Consider the following 18,405-nt stretch of genomic DNA (forward strand, 5'->3'; position numbering starts at 1 on the left):
TGTGCTCTAACTTTATGTATATTAGAAACTCTCCATTCGAAACACAAAAATTAGTAATAGAAATAGATTATTGTTATCGTCCAGACTCGGAAGATCCGTTTTGATAAAAAAAAATCTATAGTCTGCTACGGTAAGTTCGATCACTGATGGTCCAAAGGGGCATTTGAAGATATCACCTTGTTTTCTCGCACTATAAAGGTCAGACAATTCAAACATGCAAGATATGCGACTACTGTAACGTTTGGATATTGTGTCTATAGCTCGTAAATGCCACAGCGGCGATTCACAGCGAAAAAGACTGCTTCGAGCCAGCCACACAGGCACATTCGACCGTTCTTTAAATATTAATAAACGAAACATGTAACGGTGAAACAAGTTCACATATTAAATCTGAACAAATGAAAATGTTTAAATAACAAAAGACAATTAATTTTATGTTTTGAAACTGGCAGCCAAAATATGTATGAGAACCAGCAGTACAATATAGTTTCAACATTAATAAAAGTCAATCTCAAGTACTGAGGCAATGCACATGTTCTCCGTTTTTCTCTGTTTGAACTTTCGATTATTGTTTTAGGTGATAAATTATCATTCTTTATTGGATATTTAAAATAGCCTTTGCGGCAAAACTTACATTATCATTACTATTTCAACATAAAATATAGTATTTACGCTGCTTACAGACAGCTGTAACTAGAATATATTTCGATAGGTATGTATGTCAGATTTATTACAGTAAAAACATTAATTCTAATTGAAACAAACCACGACAGATTTATGCTCGTTTCTGAGCTATTTGTACTTAAAAACACTTTAAAGCTAAATGTTCTCACACCACGCGCTACTTTACAAACTATTTTCACTTTTTATTTATTTTTTTGTATTTTATAGAACACAATAAATAATAACGTAATACGCAATTACATATAAATAGTTAAAATATAAACGAATTTACAATCAAACTAACACCAACAATCCGGAACTGGAAAGAAGTGACGTCACCCTCTTAAATTTTATCATCGCGAAATGATGTGATGCGGTTTGCCTACTTCCTCTTCAGCTCCGGGATAAAAGAATGATTAAAATATCTGTTGCGCAATCGCATTTTTGGCAACCTAAACCCATGTATAACTTCCTACATAGTATTTGTCCTGTCCATTACAAGTTCCCAGGTAATACTGTGACGCTTCAAAAAAACGAATTAAAATCTAAAATACAATGAAATGCACAAAAAATTAACTATTAAAAATGAAGCGAGCGCGGCTTCAGACCGTTGCTCTTGAGGAATCGGTGCGCCTTTTCAGTCAGATCCAACTGGTCTTGCGTCCGTCCGCATGCAATAATTGCCCACGAGCTGTCGATCTTAAAAACAAAATAAGATTTTCAAGAGTCAAGCAAAACCAGACAGAGAAGATTATTATTTATTTTTACGTCTCTATTTGGTTCTCCTCGTCATAAAAAGAATCTTATAAAACCTTTCTAACTACTGTACATAGATATTCCACCACACTACATCAATCCCAGAAACTTCCCAGATCTGATTAAAAAATGAAGTGAAGCGGGCCTCACCTTAGGAGTCTTGGATATCGTCTCCTCGAAAGTGATGCATTTGGCTGCAGAGGTGCGATGACCCGGAGAAGACTTGGAGCAAGCAAGCTGAAGGATACAAGGATTATTTGCACACAACACCAACACAAAAAAAAACTATTTAAAAAAATCTAATTGTTATTTTGCTGAACGAACCAAATAATACTGAATTTTTCCCATTATAATTATCAAATTTTCCAAAAACGTCCCAGCAAATGCCCTACAGCCTTTAGCGGCATGTTGTCTTTGTCGCACTCATTTGCCGGGTGAACCGGACAGCCAATACAGATTGACAAATGAGCAACGCCGTGTTGCCATTTACGATAATTGTTAACACTCAATGTATAACTGGAGACTTCAAAATTTCTGTATTATTAATTGAGGTTTTAAAGCCGCTTACAGACCACTACAAACAAAAAGGAAAAAGCTGAAACAAAAACAATGCAATGCAATTTTCAAAATACCTTTATTTTGCTTTTCTCTTCTATATACAAAGGTACACAAATCGTTTTAAGTACGTATTATGTAAGTATAAGCTAATGGTGCTTTGAACCACTAAATTCATTCGGTTAATCATTGGTTAGTATTAAAATTTGGTTAGTTGTTAATAAAGCGGAATTTAGTGATTCAACGTGTAGGAACCTTAGAGCACTAAAAACTAAAAAGGGTCATGCACGTGGTAGTAAGGAGGCCTTAGTTAATAATATCATGTGAAATTACGGGTCAAAGGCAAAAATTCCGTTAAGAAACATGCAAAATAACAAAATAAAGGTATTTCTTAATTTACACGACATATGTGAATAGAAAAATTTTGAAAACAAATCACACATTTAGCAGCCATTAGACGTACAAAAAAACCTTAAACTAAAGCCAAAATCGAAGAGGCTCTCACATAATTTAATCTAAAAGTAAACAAAAATAGTGCAACAAGAATAATACTAAATAAAAAATTTTTCAAGACGTATGAAAATATTCTCATGGTGCAAATAATGTATGTAAGGGGAGCACATAATATAACAATCTTTTGGTAACGCGTTATGGGGTTAAACGGGTGATATTCTAGGATATAGGTACTGATGGTAAGTTTATAAAAATAAAACAAATTTAACGAATATGTATATAGATTCGAAAAGAGAAAATAAATAATAAGGCCCGACTCGGTCAAGGCAAATAATTAAGCTTTGGTTTAAGGACAAAGGATAGTACGACCTACTTTATATACTAAAAAATCATCCTAGAATATTTTATGTAATGTATTTATGTACAGATTGCGCTCTATCAACAACACAAATAACAAACAAAATATAAAAAAACATAAAAAACCGACGATGTTTCAGAAAATTGTTGAAAAGATTCAGTTTGATAGACGTCGATTTGTCTATATGCTAGTTCGTTTTGTAGGTGTAATGTATAAGTAAACCTAATCTTGAATGGAATGTTGGAAACTTGAGCATAAGTATTATTTTAAAAAAATATACATATTTGGCTATTTTAGTAGATGTTATTACGAAAAGGGACAAGCAATTTTCAATGCCGGAGATACGGACAAAACAGGTTGAATCTAAAGCATTTTCCATTTTAACGGAGAATAAAAATAACAAAAAAAATGCTAAAAATTGGAAGCGATAAAGGCATTTTACTCAGCTATTATCCCTTTTAAAGTTCCCTTCGGGTAAAAACTATTTTTTGACGAAAAAATTTCCAAAATAACCGTAAACTCTTTAATTATTTCTAAAAAGAAAAATCCGCCAAACAATTTCCGAGATATTAGCCAAAATCACAAAATGACGTTACAAAAGCAGTTCAGAAATAGTCGTAGCTACAAAATATAGGAAGAGGAAAAATTCACAATTTTTCATGCTATTTTTTTTTGTCCTGAATGGCATTGAGGGAAAGTTATCTCAAGATGAGAGTTCGTCAATAATTATAGAAGAAACGGACTTTCGGAACCTATTTTGTTCATGGAAATCTGCAAAGACATTAGCGAAATACACATTCTCAAAAACGGTTAAAAATATGAGGTTTTGACTATTTTTGTGAGCAATTTATCTGAAGGCAAATGTTGTATGAGTGGCTATATTGACATACACCACCCGGTCGACGATCACCAGACCTTGTGTCTTTGGTAAAATGATTGAAACTTCGTTAAAGCAAGGGCACCGTGACGTTCCATAAGGGTAAAAAGTCTCTACAAGATTTAGAAAACAAAAGGACCATTTCTAAAGATCAATTATCTCACTGAATAAATTAATTCTTTAATGATTATGGTAAAACCTCACGGTTCTTCACGTTGATATATGGATTCAAAGCCTTTCAGTGAGTCAATTTATAGATACCGATATTTACTTTCTAACTGTAACGACATTTCAAATAGACTAGACGATAATGACATTTTTTCGTGATTGACATGAAGAATGGATTCTGGCAATTTCCGTTACACAATAGTAGATTTGACTTTTGTACGTTCAACACTATTAAGCCGCTGTAAAATTCATTTTGGTATGTCGTCGGCTCCAGAATTTTGTCAAAAGAAAGGCAACGGAAAAATTACTTGTCAACTTTTGGCAATTATCTGCACACTTTGGTGACTTTGAATGCTCATTACAGATAATAAGCATCGACTAGAATGCGTGGCTGTAGTAAAAGGTGATCATTAAAAAAACCTCAAATAGGCGTTGAAATATCTGAAGCGTGTCTTGGATAAATTCGATCAGATTTATCATCGAACAGAGGGGTTTTTGTTCGAACCCTTAGTAAAGGGTGAATATTATTCTCAAGCGCAGCAACTGAGAATAGTACAATTCTTCCGCTCCAGCAACCCCTATTTGCACGTGAGGCGTTATACCCAAATAAAATAAAAGAACAGATGTCTGCTACTGTTCACCGCTTACTGTAATTTTTTTTTTTAGCTTTTGGTTCTAGGAATCATTAAAACACTTAAAAGAGAAACGCGTCTAAACTGAATGTAAATGAGTGAAAAACAAACACTTTTTACAAGCGCATGGCACCGGCAACACAACAATACAGAAAAGCGAAATTTTTCTTGGTCGAAATAGACCATGATTGCGCAACGCAAACAAACAAAAAGTGGGGTTAGTAGCGGAAATTAGGACGGGTAGTTGAACCACCCGTGATGTACCTTCAACATGCTGTTAGAGGCGGTTGAGTACTCCAACGCGGCTACACCCAGCGAGTCTTTCATCAGCGAGGGCGGTGTACTGAAAAGCATCGAGGTGTCTTCTATCAGGCACTTGCTCTAAAAGAAAAAAAAGTGTAAAAATAATAAGATATTTTAAGAAAACTAATATTTTTTTATGCAGGATGGGAAAAAGTGCAATAATATATACACCGACTAACGCTTTATTTTTTTCAAAAAACATTATTTCTAGAAATTTACCGGAGTTTCGACTGCAAACGATACATCAGAGGACATGCAGGAGGACACAGATGTGGAAGCCCAAGAGGGAGCTAAGGCCTTCCTGACTTTCTTGTTTGGAAGAACGTTTTCCTTGCCAAAGAAAACGTTGCTGGACTTCCTTTTCGCAGTCATGTATCCGCTATCGTTCTGAAAATTTTTTAATGTCAACATTACTTTACAACAAATTTGATGAATTCACTTACCGCAGCAGAGGTAGCAACACTGCTGTCGGTCTCGTACTGTGAACTGTCTTGGTCCTTTTTCATTATCTCCGTGATATCCTCTAATCGCGAAGACGGAGTGTCAGGCAGGTGCGTGATGGGCCCGGATTTCTTCTCTAGGTCGGCTAAGGCTTTCTTGAAAGGCGTTGGCGTCCTGGGCGTGTCCCCACTAAGGACAAAACCTCGTTTGTTTGGAGTTATTACTTCCGAACACGATTCCACGGTGTCTTGCTTGAATTGGTGGTTGCTTTTCGGGGTATTCAGAGGACTATAGTCAGTAGATGTCTATAACGAAAGTAAATCAACGAATCAATCAATCAATCAACGTTTCATTGTTTCTTCATGCAAAAGAACAGTATCTTAAAGCGTTGCAAGCAAAAATTTTGTAGTTTGTGAAACTCTGCAGATGCCTTTTGCGAAAAGGACACACAATAGAGTAACTACATATACATATACATTTACATTTTTGAGATGTCCAATTCGACAAAGAAAATTGATTCTAACCTGTTTGTGTGGAGTCTGAGGTCTACCTCCACAAACAAGTTCTTTCTTCACTGGAGTGGAGGACATAGCCACATCGAATCCTAGATTGGCCACACAGGGACTGTTCAAAAACTGCGAAGGGCTAAAGGGCAGCTGCTTCATCGGAGAAATACCGCTGCCGCTGCCCCGTATAGGACTAAAAATGGTGGGTTTGCCGCCTTCGAACATCATCCCCAAGTCGCGGCTTGGCCCCGGCTCACTATTGGAGTACGCTTGATCTACTTGGGGCTGTTCCTCGCTATCGCGCCTACGCCGCAACCGCGCTCCTCTTCGGAGGATTGAAGGCGTCGAGGCGCGAGGCTGCATCGCTTGGATTTGCTGTTGCTGGTAGGCATTGGTTTGATGATTTACCACTGCAAGAAATAATTGATTGAATAAAGAAATCTTCGTATAATTAAAGTTGATAAGTACGGTAGGTAGGTACTGATGACGTATTCCAGTTAGGACTTCAAGCAGGCCGTGTTTACAAAGAGCATAAAGGATAAACGAAAAAATACGTACCATTTCTGATAAGTTGTTTGTTGTTGTTCTTCAAAGGGCTGACCGAAGGCGAATTGAGCAAATCCATATCGAAATCAGAAATAGCCTCTTCAGTGAGAGGCGTTAATTTTACTGGGGACTGCTGTTCGGTGGGGTAGCTTCGGGCGTAGCTGTGCGTCTCAGCTATGGCAGTGGCCTGTGGGGAAAGTTCCAGACGCTCAAAACCGTTTCCACAGGGCAGAGGGCTAGGTGAAGGCGTAGGGCCACCAACAGAGTAACCAGCACTCGATTGATTACTGCCTTGGTCGCACGTTTCAATCCATTCTTGCTGCTTCAAAAAAGTTTAAAACCTTAGACTCTCAAAAATTTACAAAATATTTAATTTGACATCTAATTTTTCATGCAAGGTAACACAACAATTAATAAATACACTTACCTCGTTGCTATAAACCTCTTTTTCCTGCTTGGCAGGCTCTAGCGACCTGCGATGGTTGGAAATGCGCAGATTAGTGAAACTACTGACGTCCACTTGACGTTGTTGGTTTTTCCTATGCCTTCCTTTCCTGCCATCGGGATCCACGTTCTCGTAGCGCCGACGCATGGTCGAATTCCAATGGTTTTTGATGGCATTGTCAGTTCTCCCTATGGCCAAAATCAAATGATAGAACACAATAACAGAGATGCGAAATTATTGAAACACAGATTTAATCAATTATCTAGCTAGAAGAACTGGACGTAGTATCATTTTTTTACAGTTTTTAAGTACCTTTTTAATAAATGAGTCATTAATCTACGGTGGCTAAATAGGAGGAATTGTTGTAGCCATAAGCTCTTACGTCTTATTTGTCTCCATTACGCCATTTTATGACAAAACGGCTACAACAATTTCCTCAGTTTTAGTAAAATATCGGCTGTCGACCCCTACATCCAATTATTTTAGATCATTCGGTTTAACGGATCATTACCAGGCAACAACTTGGCAATCCTGGCCCATTGGTTCCCCAAGACCTGATGCGCCTGATAAATAATTTCGTCCTCTTGCTCCGTCCAAGCAGATTTCTTGATTTTGGGGTTCAAATGGTTGTGCCACCTCTCGCGGCACTGCTTTCCGATCCTCCCTTTGAGGTGACGCGCTATTAGAGTCCATTTTTTAGCCCCGTACTTGTTCACCAGTTCGATTACTTTCTCGTCTTCCTGTAAAAAAAAAAACACAACACCCTTTACTTTAAAAAATTTCACGCTTTGCCAGCTCTCCCACAATTGTTATTCAACTTTGAAAAATCCTAATGGGTGCAATACCGTTCCCGTGTTGGGCATTTAACAGATGTTCGGCCATCGGTCGAAGTCTCATTTTCTCACATAAAAATCCACACCAAATTGGACGATGGCACGAACTTACAGAAGCCTGACGGTCGTTCTAGACTGATTACGATTTCCTGTTTAATTAGGGCCCATCTCCGTGGACAGTGTGGAAACTTCGTATTGCAAACATTTTTGCAGAAGTTTCTTCATAGAAACATGCGTCACCGAGCAAAATATGTAGTATTTAATCTAAATAATATTCATTCATTCCATAGAGTGGTGCCCGGCAAACAATGCCAAGGCCGAGGATTTATTAGCGAGTAGACAAGTACGCGAACGAGTTTCGAATTTGAATTTTAACCGCTGGTTGTTACCCAACAGATAACCGTTGGACAGTCTAAGAGTCTCTAGTTTCAAATTTCAATTACCTAACTATATAAAGGTGCTTTTATACGAACAGTTTTATAGAGGAATCAATTGCTAGACACGCAACGCCCAACGATGTCGAATGAGTGAATATCTTTAGGATATTCTAACTAACGGATATACATATGTATGTATACGGATATACATAGATTGTCAAGTACCTCCATAACAATCACTAATCTAAATAACACAGTGGACGTAACGTACGGCCGGTAATATCATATTATGGTTCAGTTGTACCGACAATTATTTGAATCGTGAAGACGCAATTCTTGGCCTTTAGCGTCCGGCAAATCTCGTTCACTATTATATTTCTCGTTACAAAATTCTATTGAAGTACCCATGGTAATTGGTCTATTACTGTACTAAACGCTCCCTTTATCCGTGAAAACGGACAAATAATTTTAAAAAGTCCGCTAAAAATCAATGAAACAGCCAGGTTTCTTCAACAAAATGGCAACAATGCTATCATCTTTAGTGCCCTTTTAACGTCGTGTTTTGGATGTTTAAATTTCTGAACATCTAAGAAATGTTGCCACATAACGCAGGAGTTCCTAAAATTGTTTCTGCTGCGACTTAATTATTGTTGACAATCTTTAAGCTTATTGTACAATAAATAATGTAGATAAAGGACGGCGTGCCTTTAGGCTTGTGGGAACTGGCCGAGGTGTTCCCATCCCCAAGGCAGCAGGCCCTTTGTTTTATTCTTTGCATGATATACACGCATGAAAGCCCACAAAGGGGAGGAAATAAAATGGCATTGAGACCTCAACGAGTTGCTACGTGTAGAAAACGAGTCTTCATCATCGAATTAACATTCGATCAGAAATTGATTTCTCAGGCCTCTAGGGCTTGAAATTCCTGGGAAATATACAGAAAACCCTGTTGTTTTCGTGTCTCCAATCCGAGCAGAAACTAAATGAGGTGGAGTCCCACCCAAGTTGAATTAACTTTTGCAGCAATTTAGACACTTTCGTACTGACAAAGCTATTTGTAAGTACCTTTAGACACTAAGCAATGTTAGCCACAATAAAGGGCTTTCTCCAATCATCCTTTTTTTTTAAATGAAAGAACGTGCCGAATGCGACCTTGCAGCCACCCACATCAGGTAGACGGCGGCCATCAGGTGCATTCTTTCGGGTACGGATTAGTGGTGTTAAGGGCGCCACTTGTTTATAGAAAAGTTTGTTTTCACTTACCTCTTTAGTCCATGGCCCTTTGACCAGCTCCGGGTTGACGACTTTGGTCCAGCGCTGCTGGCACTGCACATCGGACCTATCCGGGAAATGCTCTGCTATCAAGTCCCATTTCTCATTGTACTCTTCGACGTACTGTTTAAGTTTGGTGTCCTAAAGAGAACAAAACAAATAATTGAATTTGTGTTTGCTTTGGCAAAGAGAATAAATTACATAACATATACAAACGTAACGTATTAATCAAATGTTAACCAGCCGAATTGCGCTTTTTAACACCTGATATTTGAGCTTTAGTTTTGTGTCATTTGTCACGATCCGTTTCCTTAAAAAAGCTAATTTTATATTGCACTGCCCTTCTCTAGTCCTCTTCAGAGAAGGTCCCTATTTTTTGAATAATAGAGAAATAAACACAGCATTGGGATATATACAGAATGCATTCATGTATTCTGGGTTGCATATCAAAGGCCGCGGTACAAGTCTTCTTGGACGGCCTGAGACGCGTACGATCCGCGATTAGTTTAACGTCTGGCACTTCAAATTCATGTAGTCTTTTCTCGTACCGTTCATGGGGTTTTCAGTTGAAAACGACATTCACTCACGTTAAGACGATAAAAAATGCCGGCGAATCCTCCACTTATTCTCATTTCTAACGATGATTGGTCCCTAATATTAAAATGCCGAATCATCCATGGTCACATCACACAAAGCCAAAAACTAATTTGTTATCAGTAAATTTCCAATCATTATTGTAAAATTAAAAACCGTTTTCCTGCTTAGCCCACCTTGGTGATTGAAATTTTTACCGCCATTTGACAAACGGCTTCGGACAATCTGCACCATTACGCTCTAGGTAATAGAAGTTTTGCACCACTCGGGGGCGCTTTAGCGCTGCGATGAAGAATTTGAGTAACATACTTCAAAAACGTTAAATCCACGGGTATTAACGTTAGGGAGGGCAGAAACAGCTTTTTTCGGAACGAAAACGGTACAGTGTTCGTATTTATGAAAATTACGAGAGGCTTTTTTTATTTTTAAAAGGTAAATACAGAGATAAAAAATTTAAAATTACTCCAAAATAACCACAATTATCTGTCACAGCCGCCAAGTAATTAAAACACTAAAATATCGGTAGGTATTCGAAGGGTAAGGGGGTCGAAAAACTAGAGCGCTCCAGGGTCATCATGGATAGTGGTGGTGGAACATATAAAAGTAATTTTCACGCCTCGGAACCTGGTCCAAACTACTCCTAAGACAACAAGCAGAAAGCTCCTCAGATATTAATAAACCAAAAAGAATTACATTAAATTATCTTTGAAGAAAATAATAAATTTATTGCTTAACTTTAATTTTAATAATTATTAAATAATTGTGGTTGTAAAACCATTATAACATAAAATGCCTTGTTTTATTAAAACATAGTTGTGCATAAAGAAGTAATGTGAGTGAATCGGACGATGCACAATTTCTTCTCTTTGTTTTATATCGATTTTGCTTCGAATTTGACTGGAAAAGTTTAAAAATTACCATCACTACACTCACCTCATCTTTACTCCATCTTCCTTTATTTATCAGCTTCTTGCCCTTGCCCACTTGCTGATATTCCTCAGTGCCAGCCGATTCATCCGACTCTTCATTTCCGCTATTTTCCTCCTCAGATTCCACTTCCTTCTTATACCTGAAGCAACATTTTCCATTAGTGTCGTTAAAGGCACATTCATCTTCAAACAAACAATTTCATTCGTTTACTTAGCCTTGACTAAAGCTACTTTAAATACGTCCAGGGTTCAATGACTTACCATTGTGGTACTATCGAATCCTTACATTATGGATCCAAATCCCAGTTTTTCAGATAAAAACCCATCAGATAAATAAGTTAAAATATAACCATAAAGGTGCTAAATACGTTATTGAAATTCGTACAGCTGAAAGGTCGGAAAGACCAGCGCCTTTTTTTAAGGGAATTACGTGAAATAGAATTATAATGGGGGTCGTGGGAACGGAGTCAGGAAGTAGCCCCCTTAAGGGACCGCATTTCTAGAACACGATATTTCAATTTATAAGTCTTTTTGCGGTGATGTTGTGTTTTTTAATGAACGTAAAAACGGGTTGATTAGGCATAGTTTTAAATTGACGACACTTAATGAATATAAAACTAGACTTAACAGATGCCTTTAAGACGCTTCAACTAAAATATATACACACACGCCATATGGTACAAGCAGACAGACCCCCTTGAATCGCTAGCATTACACGTGAGACCCATGGAGGGTACGACAGCTTTCTGATGTTTATTAATAAGGGCTTTCTCCTCTTCAAATATACTTAAGAAAACCTGCAGTAAACAGCAGCAAAAACTTATGTGCGGAACTGAATATAACCAGATGTCTTATTAAAGAGGGCAAATTGCAAATACGCCCTTATCGAGAACCGTTTGATCAAGTTCTTGGCCTTAACAGTACCCTAGGTTAATGTCCAAAGTGGATATCGTGGTGGAAGGTCTGCAACCTCTTGCAGGGACAGGTGCGAGATTAGTGGGAAGCACATGGCGGAACTGCGGGAGTTTTCTAAACTCATCATCGTTAGCTTTATTAAAACAAGCTGATTTTACTGAGTGTCCTTAATTTAATTCGGCCAGTCACATATAGATCTGTACCACCTCAAGAATAAGACATTTTGTTCGATGTAAATTTTCACCGAATTTTCATATAATAAATATGAAATGGCGAGATTGATCTCCAGTTGTAATTACTATTATATCCGCTTCACTAGGCGATATACGGGGGGTAATAGCTATATAATTATATCATGGCATGAGCCTTGCAACAGTTGGCCGATGGGCTATTAAAAATTTGTTACTCTGAGGCAAAGAGGAAAGCTAAAGGCGGGTAAACAGGGTTTATAGGTGTGCCACAAGGGACCGATAATTATTCCAGCTCAAAAATGGTCTGTTTGGGCACGAAATTGGACTAAATACACAATTCAACAGCAGCATTTATTTGTAGGGTTACGCGTTTTTTTATTTAAAGTTTTGTGGGAAATTATGATAATAAATTACTAATAATAGTGTAAAATGGCGGGTGAAGTCAAACGTCACAACTGCCTGGCTGACGTCTCCCCCACAGCCGGAAAAATTGGTTGCTCGGTATAGCTGGTTGCCTATGTACCTGTCTGTATGTTTAATTCCAAAGCGAACAAATCTCGATTTGCTCACCATTTTTTTATCGATTTTCTTCAAAATAAATCAGAAATAATGGCAAAAATGGCGGATGATTAGACGTCACAATCGGACCAGTGGGGGGTAATTTACTTGCCTGTTTTCGAGATGTTTAAATCAAAAATGTTTACCGGGCGTATCAACTGACTTTGGTATAGTATGACTGCATAAAAACACAATTTTTCGTTACTTTGTCGTGTGCTGTAATTACTTTTGGAAGAAAACCCTTTAATCATGTGCAAAATTCACATACGACGTCCGAAATAAAGGACATCGGTCACATCTTCAACGAATTATTCCAAAATCGCTCTCTGCTCTTCGGTTTCAATTCATTCGAACAAATATTCATTAACAATATTTTGAAGCTCTACGTAAGTACTACGAGGAGATCCACTCGATTAATTCGACCCGAAATCTTCCCCGTTTCCGACAATTTTGCTTCGCTGCATCCAAACAAACAAATCAAGATTTTGTCCCTTCTGACTTGGATCTGTCCTGTAGTCCCACTAATTATCCGAAAAGGAAACATGCTTGACCGACCTAAAACCCTGCATACAGCACTTTAAGAGACTTCCTTCCTTTGTCTTGCACGCATTTGCTTCGATTCCCACCCCAGCTCGAAGGAAGAGTTTTGATCAAATAGGGTCATTTCCTATTTAAGTTTATAATTCGTAGTTGCTGTATGCAAAGATGACAATGCCGGGGGCTTCTCGCCCCTCTGCCAGCCCTTCTTCAAAGGGTTTTGACCCCGAAAAATCCTTCTTTGTGTTGAGCATCAGAATCATATCGACCTAGTTTCAACATTATAATGATTAAACCGGAAATTTGCCTGATGTGCAAGTCAGAATATGTAAAATATTGGACGCTGATAAACTGCTCGCAAAAGTCAGAGGGGTCGTCGTGAATGCGATTTTAATAAAAGTCCTACTGATAAGAGGATGACCACATAATGCATGTTGAAAATACCATATCCCCAACTGACCCACTTTAGGCGACAACATGGAATGTTCAATTTAATTGCGAATACTTTTCAGCTGCCAATTATTATTGAATTCAATAATCGAAATTCATTTTTTTTTTCGCGCCGCATTAAGACATCGCAAGTCCCATCCTAATCGGGGGCTCTTACAAAAATCGAACAACAACGATCGGAATGAAATCCTCATTAATTGCCTTCGGAGACAAGATTAGATATACATAACATGTTTCGATAAGACCCTTTCATCGATCCGCAGGGCAACTACGAAGGGAGGCCCATCTGCCTACGAAGGGGAGTCATATAGGACACCTGCCAGGCCCGTATGACCCCTTGTGTGTATGAACTCGGTGCGTGTACGCGCCATTAGTGGGCCTAGGAAGGGATGTAGTGAGCTTGAGAACGAGTTTCTTAGCGTGGATTTGAGTTAATTTAGTTTAATTTGAGGTATTGACTGATCGACCGAGGTGGGGTGATACAGTCACTGCGAATTGTCCTGTATCTATGGACAAAATGGCGGATTTACCACCATCTCGACTTGATAATATTACAAGAAGATGATGTAATTTTGAAATGCATCCTGAGATCAGCAATTTTTTCCTTTATCTCCCTTAAATAATTTGAAAAATGCCGCATCCATTTTTAGTGCCGCCAATCAATCAATCGAGAAATTGAGAGTTGAGTTGTCGCGAATGCGGCGGATTTATGACCACCTGGACTTCTGTTACAATAAGATCGCCTTTTCAATGGTCCCATAACGAATAGGGCCATAATGAAATATGACTGCTTTAAGATATTAAATTGCGACCGTGTACCGACGCAGGCTACAAGAGATTATTTTTGCTGTTCCTTTTTTTCCATATTTCGCTTGCTCATATGGATGTTCAATACTATCGAACGTCCATACTGGCTTGAATTGGTTGAATGTTTTCCGAACCTTGAAGACCATGAGAAAAAACAGCAACAAATCTGACCCTTAAAATACAGTGCACAAGTGACAAGCGAGAAGAGCACCGAAAACAAGGGTGAGGGGCACCCCAAAAAGTGTGCAGTCACCCCTAGACAAGCAGCACACATTTCCATAGAAAACAGCGATTAAAAGTTCTATGAAGACCGGGCCTTACCTGTGCTCCATCAAGGGGCTTTCCGTGGGAAATTTTTGGGATCTTATGCAATTATTCTTATTATTCAAAGGACGACGGACTTGTTCCCTTGAAGTGAAAGGGGAAGGCGGGGAGGAGGTTTCTATATGAAATAGTTTGCAACTTGACGTGAGAAAAAGCGGGAGGGGGTGGAATTTTTGTTACTTATGTGGCAAAAACCTGGAGGGACAATAGAGGGATGATTAGGGAGGTATGAAATTGCCAGATGCCTACCTACCACCAGTAATAATTATCCAAACCTATGAAAGAGGGAAGTGAGGCATGAATTAACGAATTAGAAGAATGGTAATTAGTGATCATTGAATTTTTCATTAGGAATTCTACTCCAAACATAAAACGAGTTTGGTTGTTGATGGTCCCAACTAATAGAATGTTAAATAATAGAACGAGAAAACTAAACATGAATTATGAATGCTGATGTGAAAATATTGCTAGAAAGTTGAAGAGTCAAAAGGGCATTTTTTTAACATTCGAATATGTCAAAAATGCAACTATAATTATAGAATTCTGAAATTGGGAACGCTACACTTCTGTACCTGCCTATCTCGTGCTTTCCACTCGACCATGTCATTGCAATGTGTGTCTGCACCCATCCACCCACATATGACACAAAAAGCTACTTAACCATTCATCTCACCGGGTACTTATTAACCTAACAAGTTCAATTTCCATTCATACATTAGGTACTGCCTCCACGCGTCCATGAGTGGATTGCCCGCAAAGCAATGACCGCTGAAACCGGGTTCACCATCATGGAGGGCAGCTGCATTTAGTATATTGTTCAAACACCCCCAAGCCATAACACCCGACAATAGGGTGGCAACGCGAATCGCGATAATCAATTTTTTGGGTGGCTATTTTTTCTGCTCTTGATGGCGAAGCACAAGGTGCAGGCTTAGTTATATAGGTCCGGGTGGCCTGCACAACTGCCTGATTTAAGCCCGTCAGACACATCGCAGGGAAGCCCTGCAATGTATCTAAAGCACTTATCAAATTCAGTAATTTAAGAAGCAAGCAACTTTGGAGGTCGTAACCAGACTCTCAGTTGGCTTATGGTAGAAGCGTGATTTTATCGTCTAAAGGTTAACTAACACTCTTAAACCATCAAGATATCCCCCTGGGGCGGAACACAAAGGCTCAGAAAAAATCGAATGTACCTATATAAGAAAGTATCAATGAATTCCCTCGAATAACACGCGGAAGGGCATAGAGCAGACAGCACGCGTTCCAAGACAGCTGCAAGAATATAAATTTGTGCAAGAAGGGGCTCGGCAAATGGGACACAAAAGTCCTTGTCCCAGACGTCTCGAAATAGGTGGTACCGCCTTGGAAATTGGCCAAAAAGTTACTTAGGGTATGAAAAGAATTAGAAACTATATTTTGTAAGGAAAAGTTAACATATCCAGGGAGCAAATATTACATTTTGGAACAGGTTTCGCCGTCATTGAAGAGCTCTAATGTAGTGCCTAGATGTTTAAATATTTGCTTTAATTTAGCCTTCTGATGATCTCATTCCTCAACCGAAATCTTTCCGCCTCAAGCAAAACGTGTGCAAATAAGTTTAAAATTTAACATTATGCCATGTTGTCAAATGTCGTTTATAATAATAGAAGTGATGCGCTCCAGTCTTGATATTTAGAACTAAAATTCCTTGAAGTAAGTACACCTCCAGTATGGGTCGTTTAGATTTTGATATACCACGTTGCATAACCAAAGAACTATCCGCGGGGGCAGATTGGTTTAATCCCAGATAGTACCTCTTTAGCAGTTATTTTTATATTACAGAATATATCTTTTGACAGTCGGTGGTTAATACCGAACGCCATTACCCTTGAAAGCCTGCAGGGAAATTTTGAATTGACAGTAGTCGTCCATGATCGAAAGCCTTAAAAAGTCGGCCATTTTATTGCGCTAATCCCAAATGGGGCCATCCAGATTTACTACTTAATAGATGCAAATATTACTAAACAACTAAATTTTGACAAATAAAGTTATTGTCCTTGTTGGACGTTCCTGCAAAATGATTTCCCCCCAATGCTGTGGTCAGATCAGAGTAAAAACTAAACGAAATACCAAAGAACTTATACTTTGACTATCAATGTTTGCAAAGATTAATAACATCATAGAATCATGTAAGGCATAAAGAAAGTAATTTTTTGTCCCTGCTGTTAGCTTGTTTAAGACCGAATTAGTTACGGGCGGGGCTGTCAATTTAAATTGTTTTTATTTGTACACAGGCACTCAAAATAAAACCTGAATCTTAGTAAGATTTTTTTGATACAATAAAAAGGATTGTGAAAGTTTGTTCTAGAATCTTTAGTGAGCACTCATCTTGGCAAAAATATTTGTTTATACCTCACAAGATAAAAGAACAAAAAACCATGCAAATTTGTTCATTCCCAGCCCCCTGCATTCGGTAGTATGAATATTCCAGAAGTGTCATTGTAAGAACATTTAGTGGCTTTAGTGGACATCTCGGGGCATGTGTGGCGGATTTTCTTTATTTGAACAATTATTTAGCCTGGAATTAAAAAACTGACAAGGTATTTTTGAAAAGTTTTCAGTTATTCTTTAATTACCCTGTAGCTGGACATATAAATTGTATCTAAAAGACAGTTTCTCACAGAAACAATGACATGGAAGGGTATATATTAAGAACATCTTTTCAATATCCTTGAAAGTCAAAAACAAAAAATTGAACGCACAACTATTATTTTTATTCTTATTTACCTGTCACGTTTACATATTATTTAATGCTGTTCCTAGAAATCTATGAATTAGAAATAGAACTACTAGGGGCCCTGAATGATACCTCTGCTTGTACTTGAAGGTTTTTTATTTTTAGCGTGCAAAAACAAGGACAGGGAGGTTTCAATACTTCCATTTTTTTGTGTTGAAGTTTAACTAATTTAATCATGTTTACATCTCTAGCAATTACTGGCTTTTTGGAAAATTTACCTGGAACCAAGATTATCAATAACCAATAGCTTCCCAATGTTGTACAAAGTAATAGAAACTAAATATGTACTGTTGATTCGTTGAAATTTGAAACAAATAGAACATGATGAGCGCAGAAATATTATTCTTCACCTCATATAACAGAGATAAATGTTCTACAGTCCCATTTTTTAATTTCTCTCAAATTAACGAGGCATGTTTAATTTTATTATTTCATATACCACTGACAATATTTTGTTAATTGAAAATTGTGTGGTTTCGATTATTTTTGTCAAGTTTTGATTTATACGTAATTTGACGAAATCCGAACAACATGGCCATCGCGCCTCTGGTTACGTCACACAGTTAAAAGTCTAACCTCGTTTGTTTTCTGTCGTTATTTCAATTGTTTTTTGAAAAAAAATCGGTTACTCCTGGGTTATAAATCGCAAAAAGAATCCCGGAAATCCACATTTATAAAGTGAGGTAAAGCTAATGTTTACAAAAATATCTCAAATTCACACAATTTTTGCCCGAGTTGAACACAATAGTCAAAACATCCCACCTAAATGGCGATTACAAAAATTAAACAATTGAAAGGTAGTACTTACAAATCTATTTGGAGGTTGTCGTGATAGTAGGCCATGTCCCCGATTTGGGGCCCACGAACTCCAGGACACTGAACACGGGATCGAACTTTACAACGCTATACCGTTAAATGATACGTGAACGTTAACGACGTTAACGTCCGCGCGGGGATTATTTGAGAACTGCTGCCCTATGACGTAGGGAACTCTACTAATTCACGCGCGAGCGCGAAATCGATGCCACTAGTGCTTTCCTTCTTACCGTGGGAATGGTTCGGAACAGTTCCAGTGCGCGTAGTTTCTTATATCCCTGTACCTGAACCTGAAGCCCTTACCCTTTAAATACCTATCGATA

The 18,405-nt window shown here is 38.1% G+C and overlaps 1 protein-coding gene across 3 annotated transcripts; it reads right to left on the reverse strand.

Annotated features, from left to right (window-relative positions):
- Positions 1–703: 703 nt before the first annotated feature.
- Positions 704–18,255, reverse strand: Myb (proto-oncogene like protein Myb). Of its 3 annotated transcripts, none has more exons than XM_066285392.1 (12): positions 18,075–18,254; positions 10,713–10,848; positions 9,177–9,326; positions 7,215–7,443; positions 6,686–6,891; positions 6,271–6,577; positions 5,731–6,122; positions 5,209–5,511; positions 4,985–5,152; positions 4,727–4,843; positions 1,570–1,656; positions 704–1,362 (listed from the first exon to the last, which is right to left on the reverse strand). In XM_066285392.1, the coding sequence occupies exons 1-12, from the start codon at positions 18,107–18,109 to the stop codon at positions 1,243–1,245; spliced, it is 2,250 nt and encodes a 749-aa protein (XP_066141489.1). In that variant the 5' UTR covers positions 18,110–18,254; the 3' UTR covers positions 704–1,242. The 3 variants fall into 3 exon arrangements, with proteins under 3 accessions (XP_066141489.1, XP_066141480.1, XP_066141500.1); XM_066285383.1 differs by having other exon boundaries at positions 6,271–6,580; XM_066285403.1 differs by lacking the exon at positions 1,570–1,656 and having other exon boundaries at positions 6,271–6,580; positions 18,075–18,255.
- Positions 18,256–18,405: the final 150 nt, after the last annotated feature.

Source organism: Euwallacea fornicatus, chromosome 1, assembly GCF_040115645.1.
Source record: "Euwallacea fornicatus isolate EFF26 chromosome 1, ASM4011564v1, whole genome shotgun sequence".
Taxonomy (NCBI): domain Eukaryota; kingdom Metazoa; phylum Arthropoda; class Insecta; order Coleoptera; family Curculionidae; genus Euwallacea; species Euwallacea fornicatus.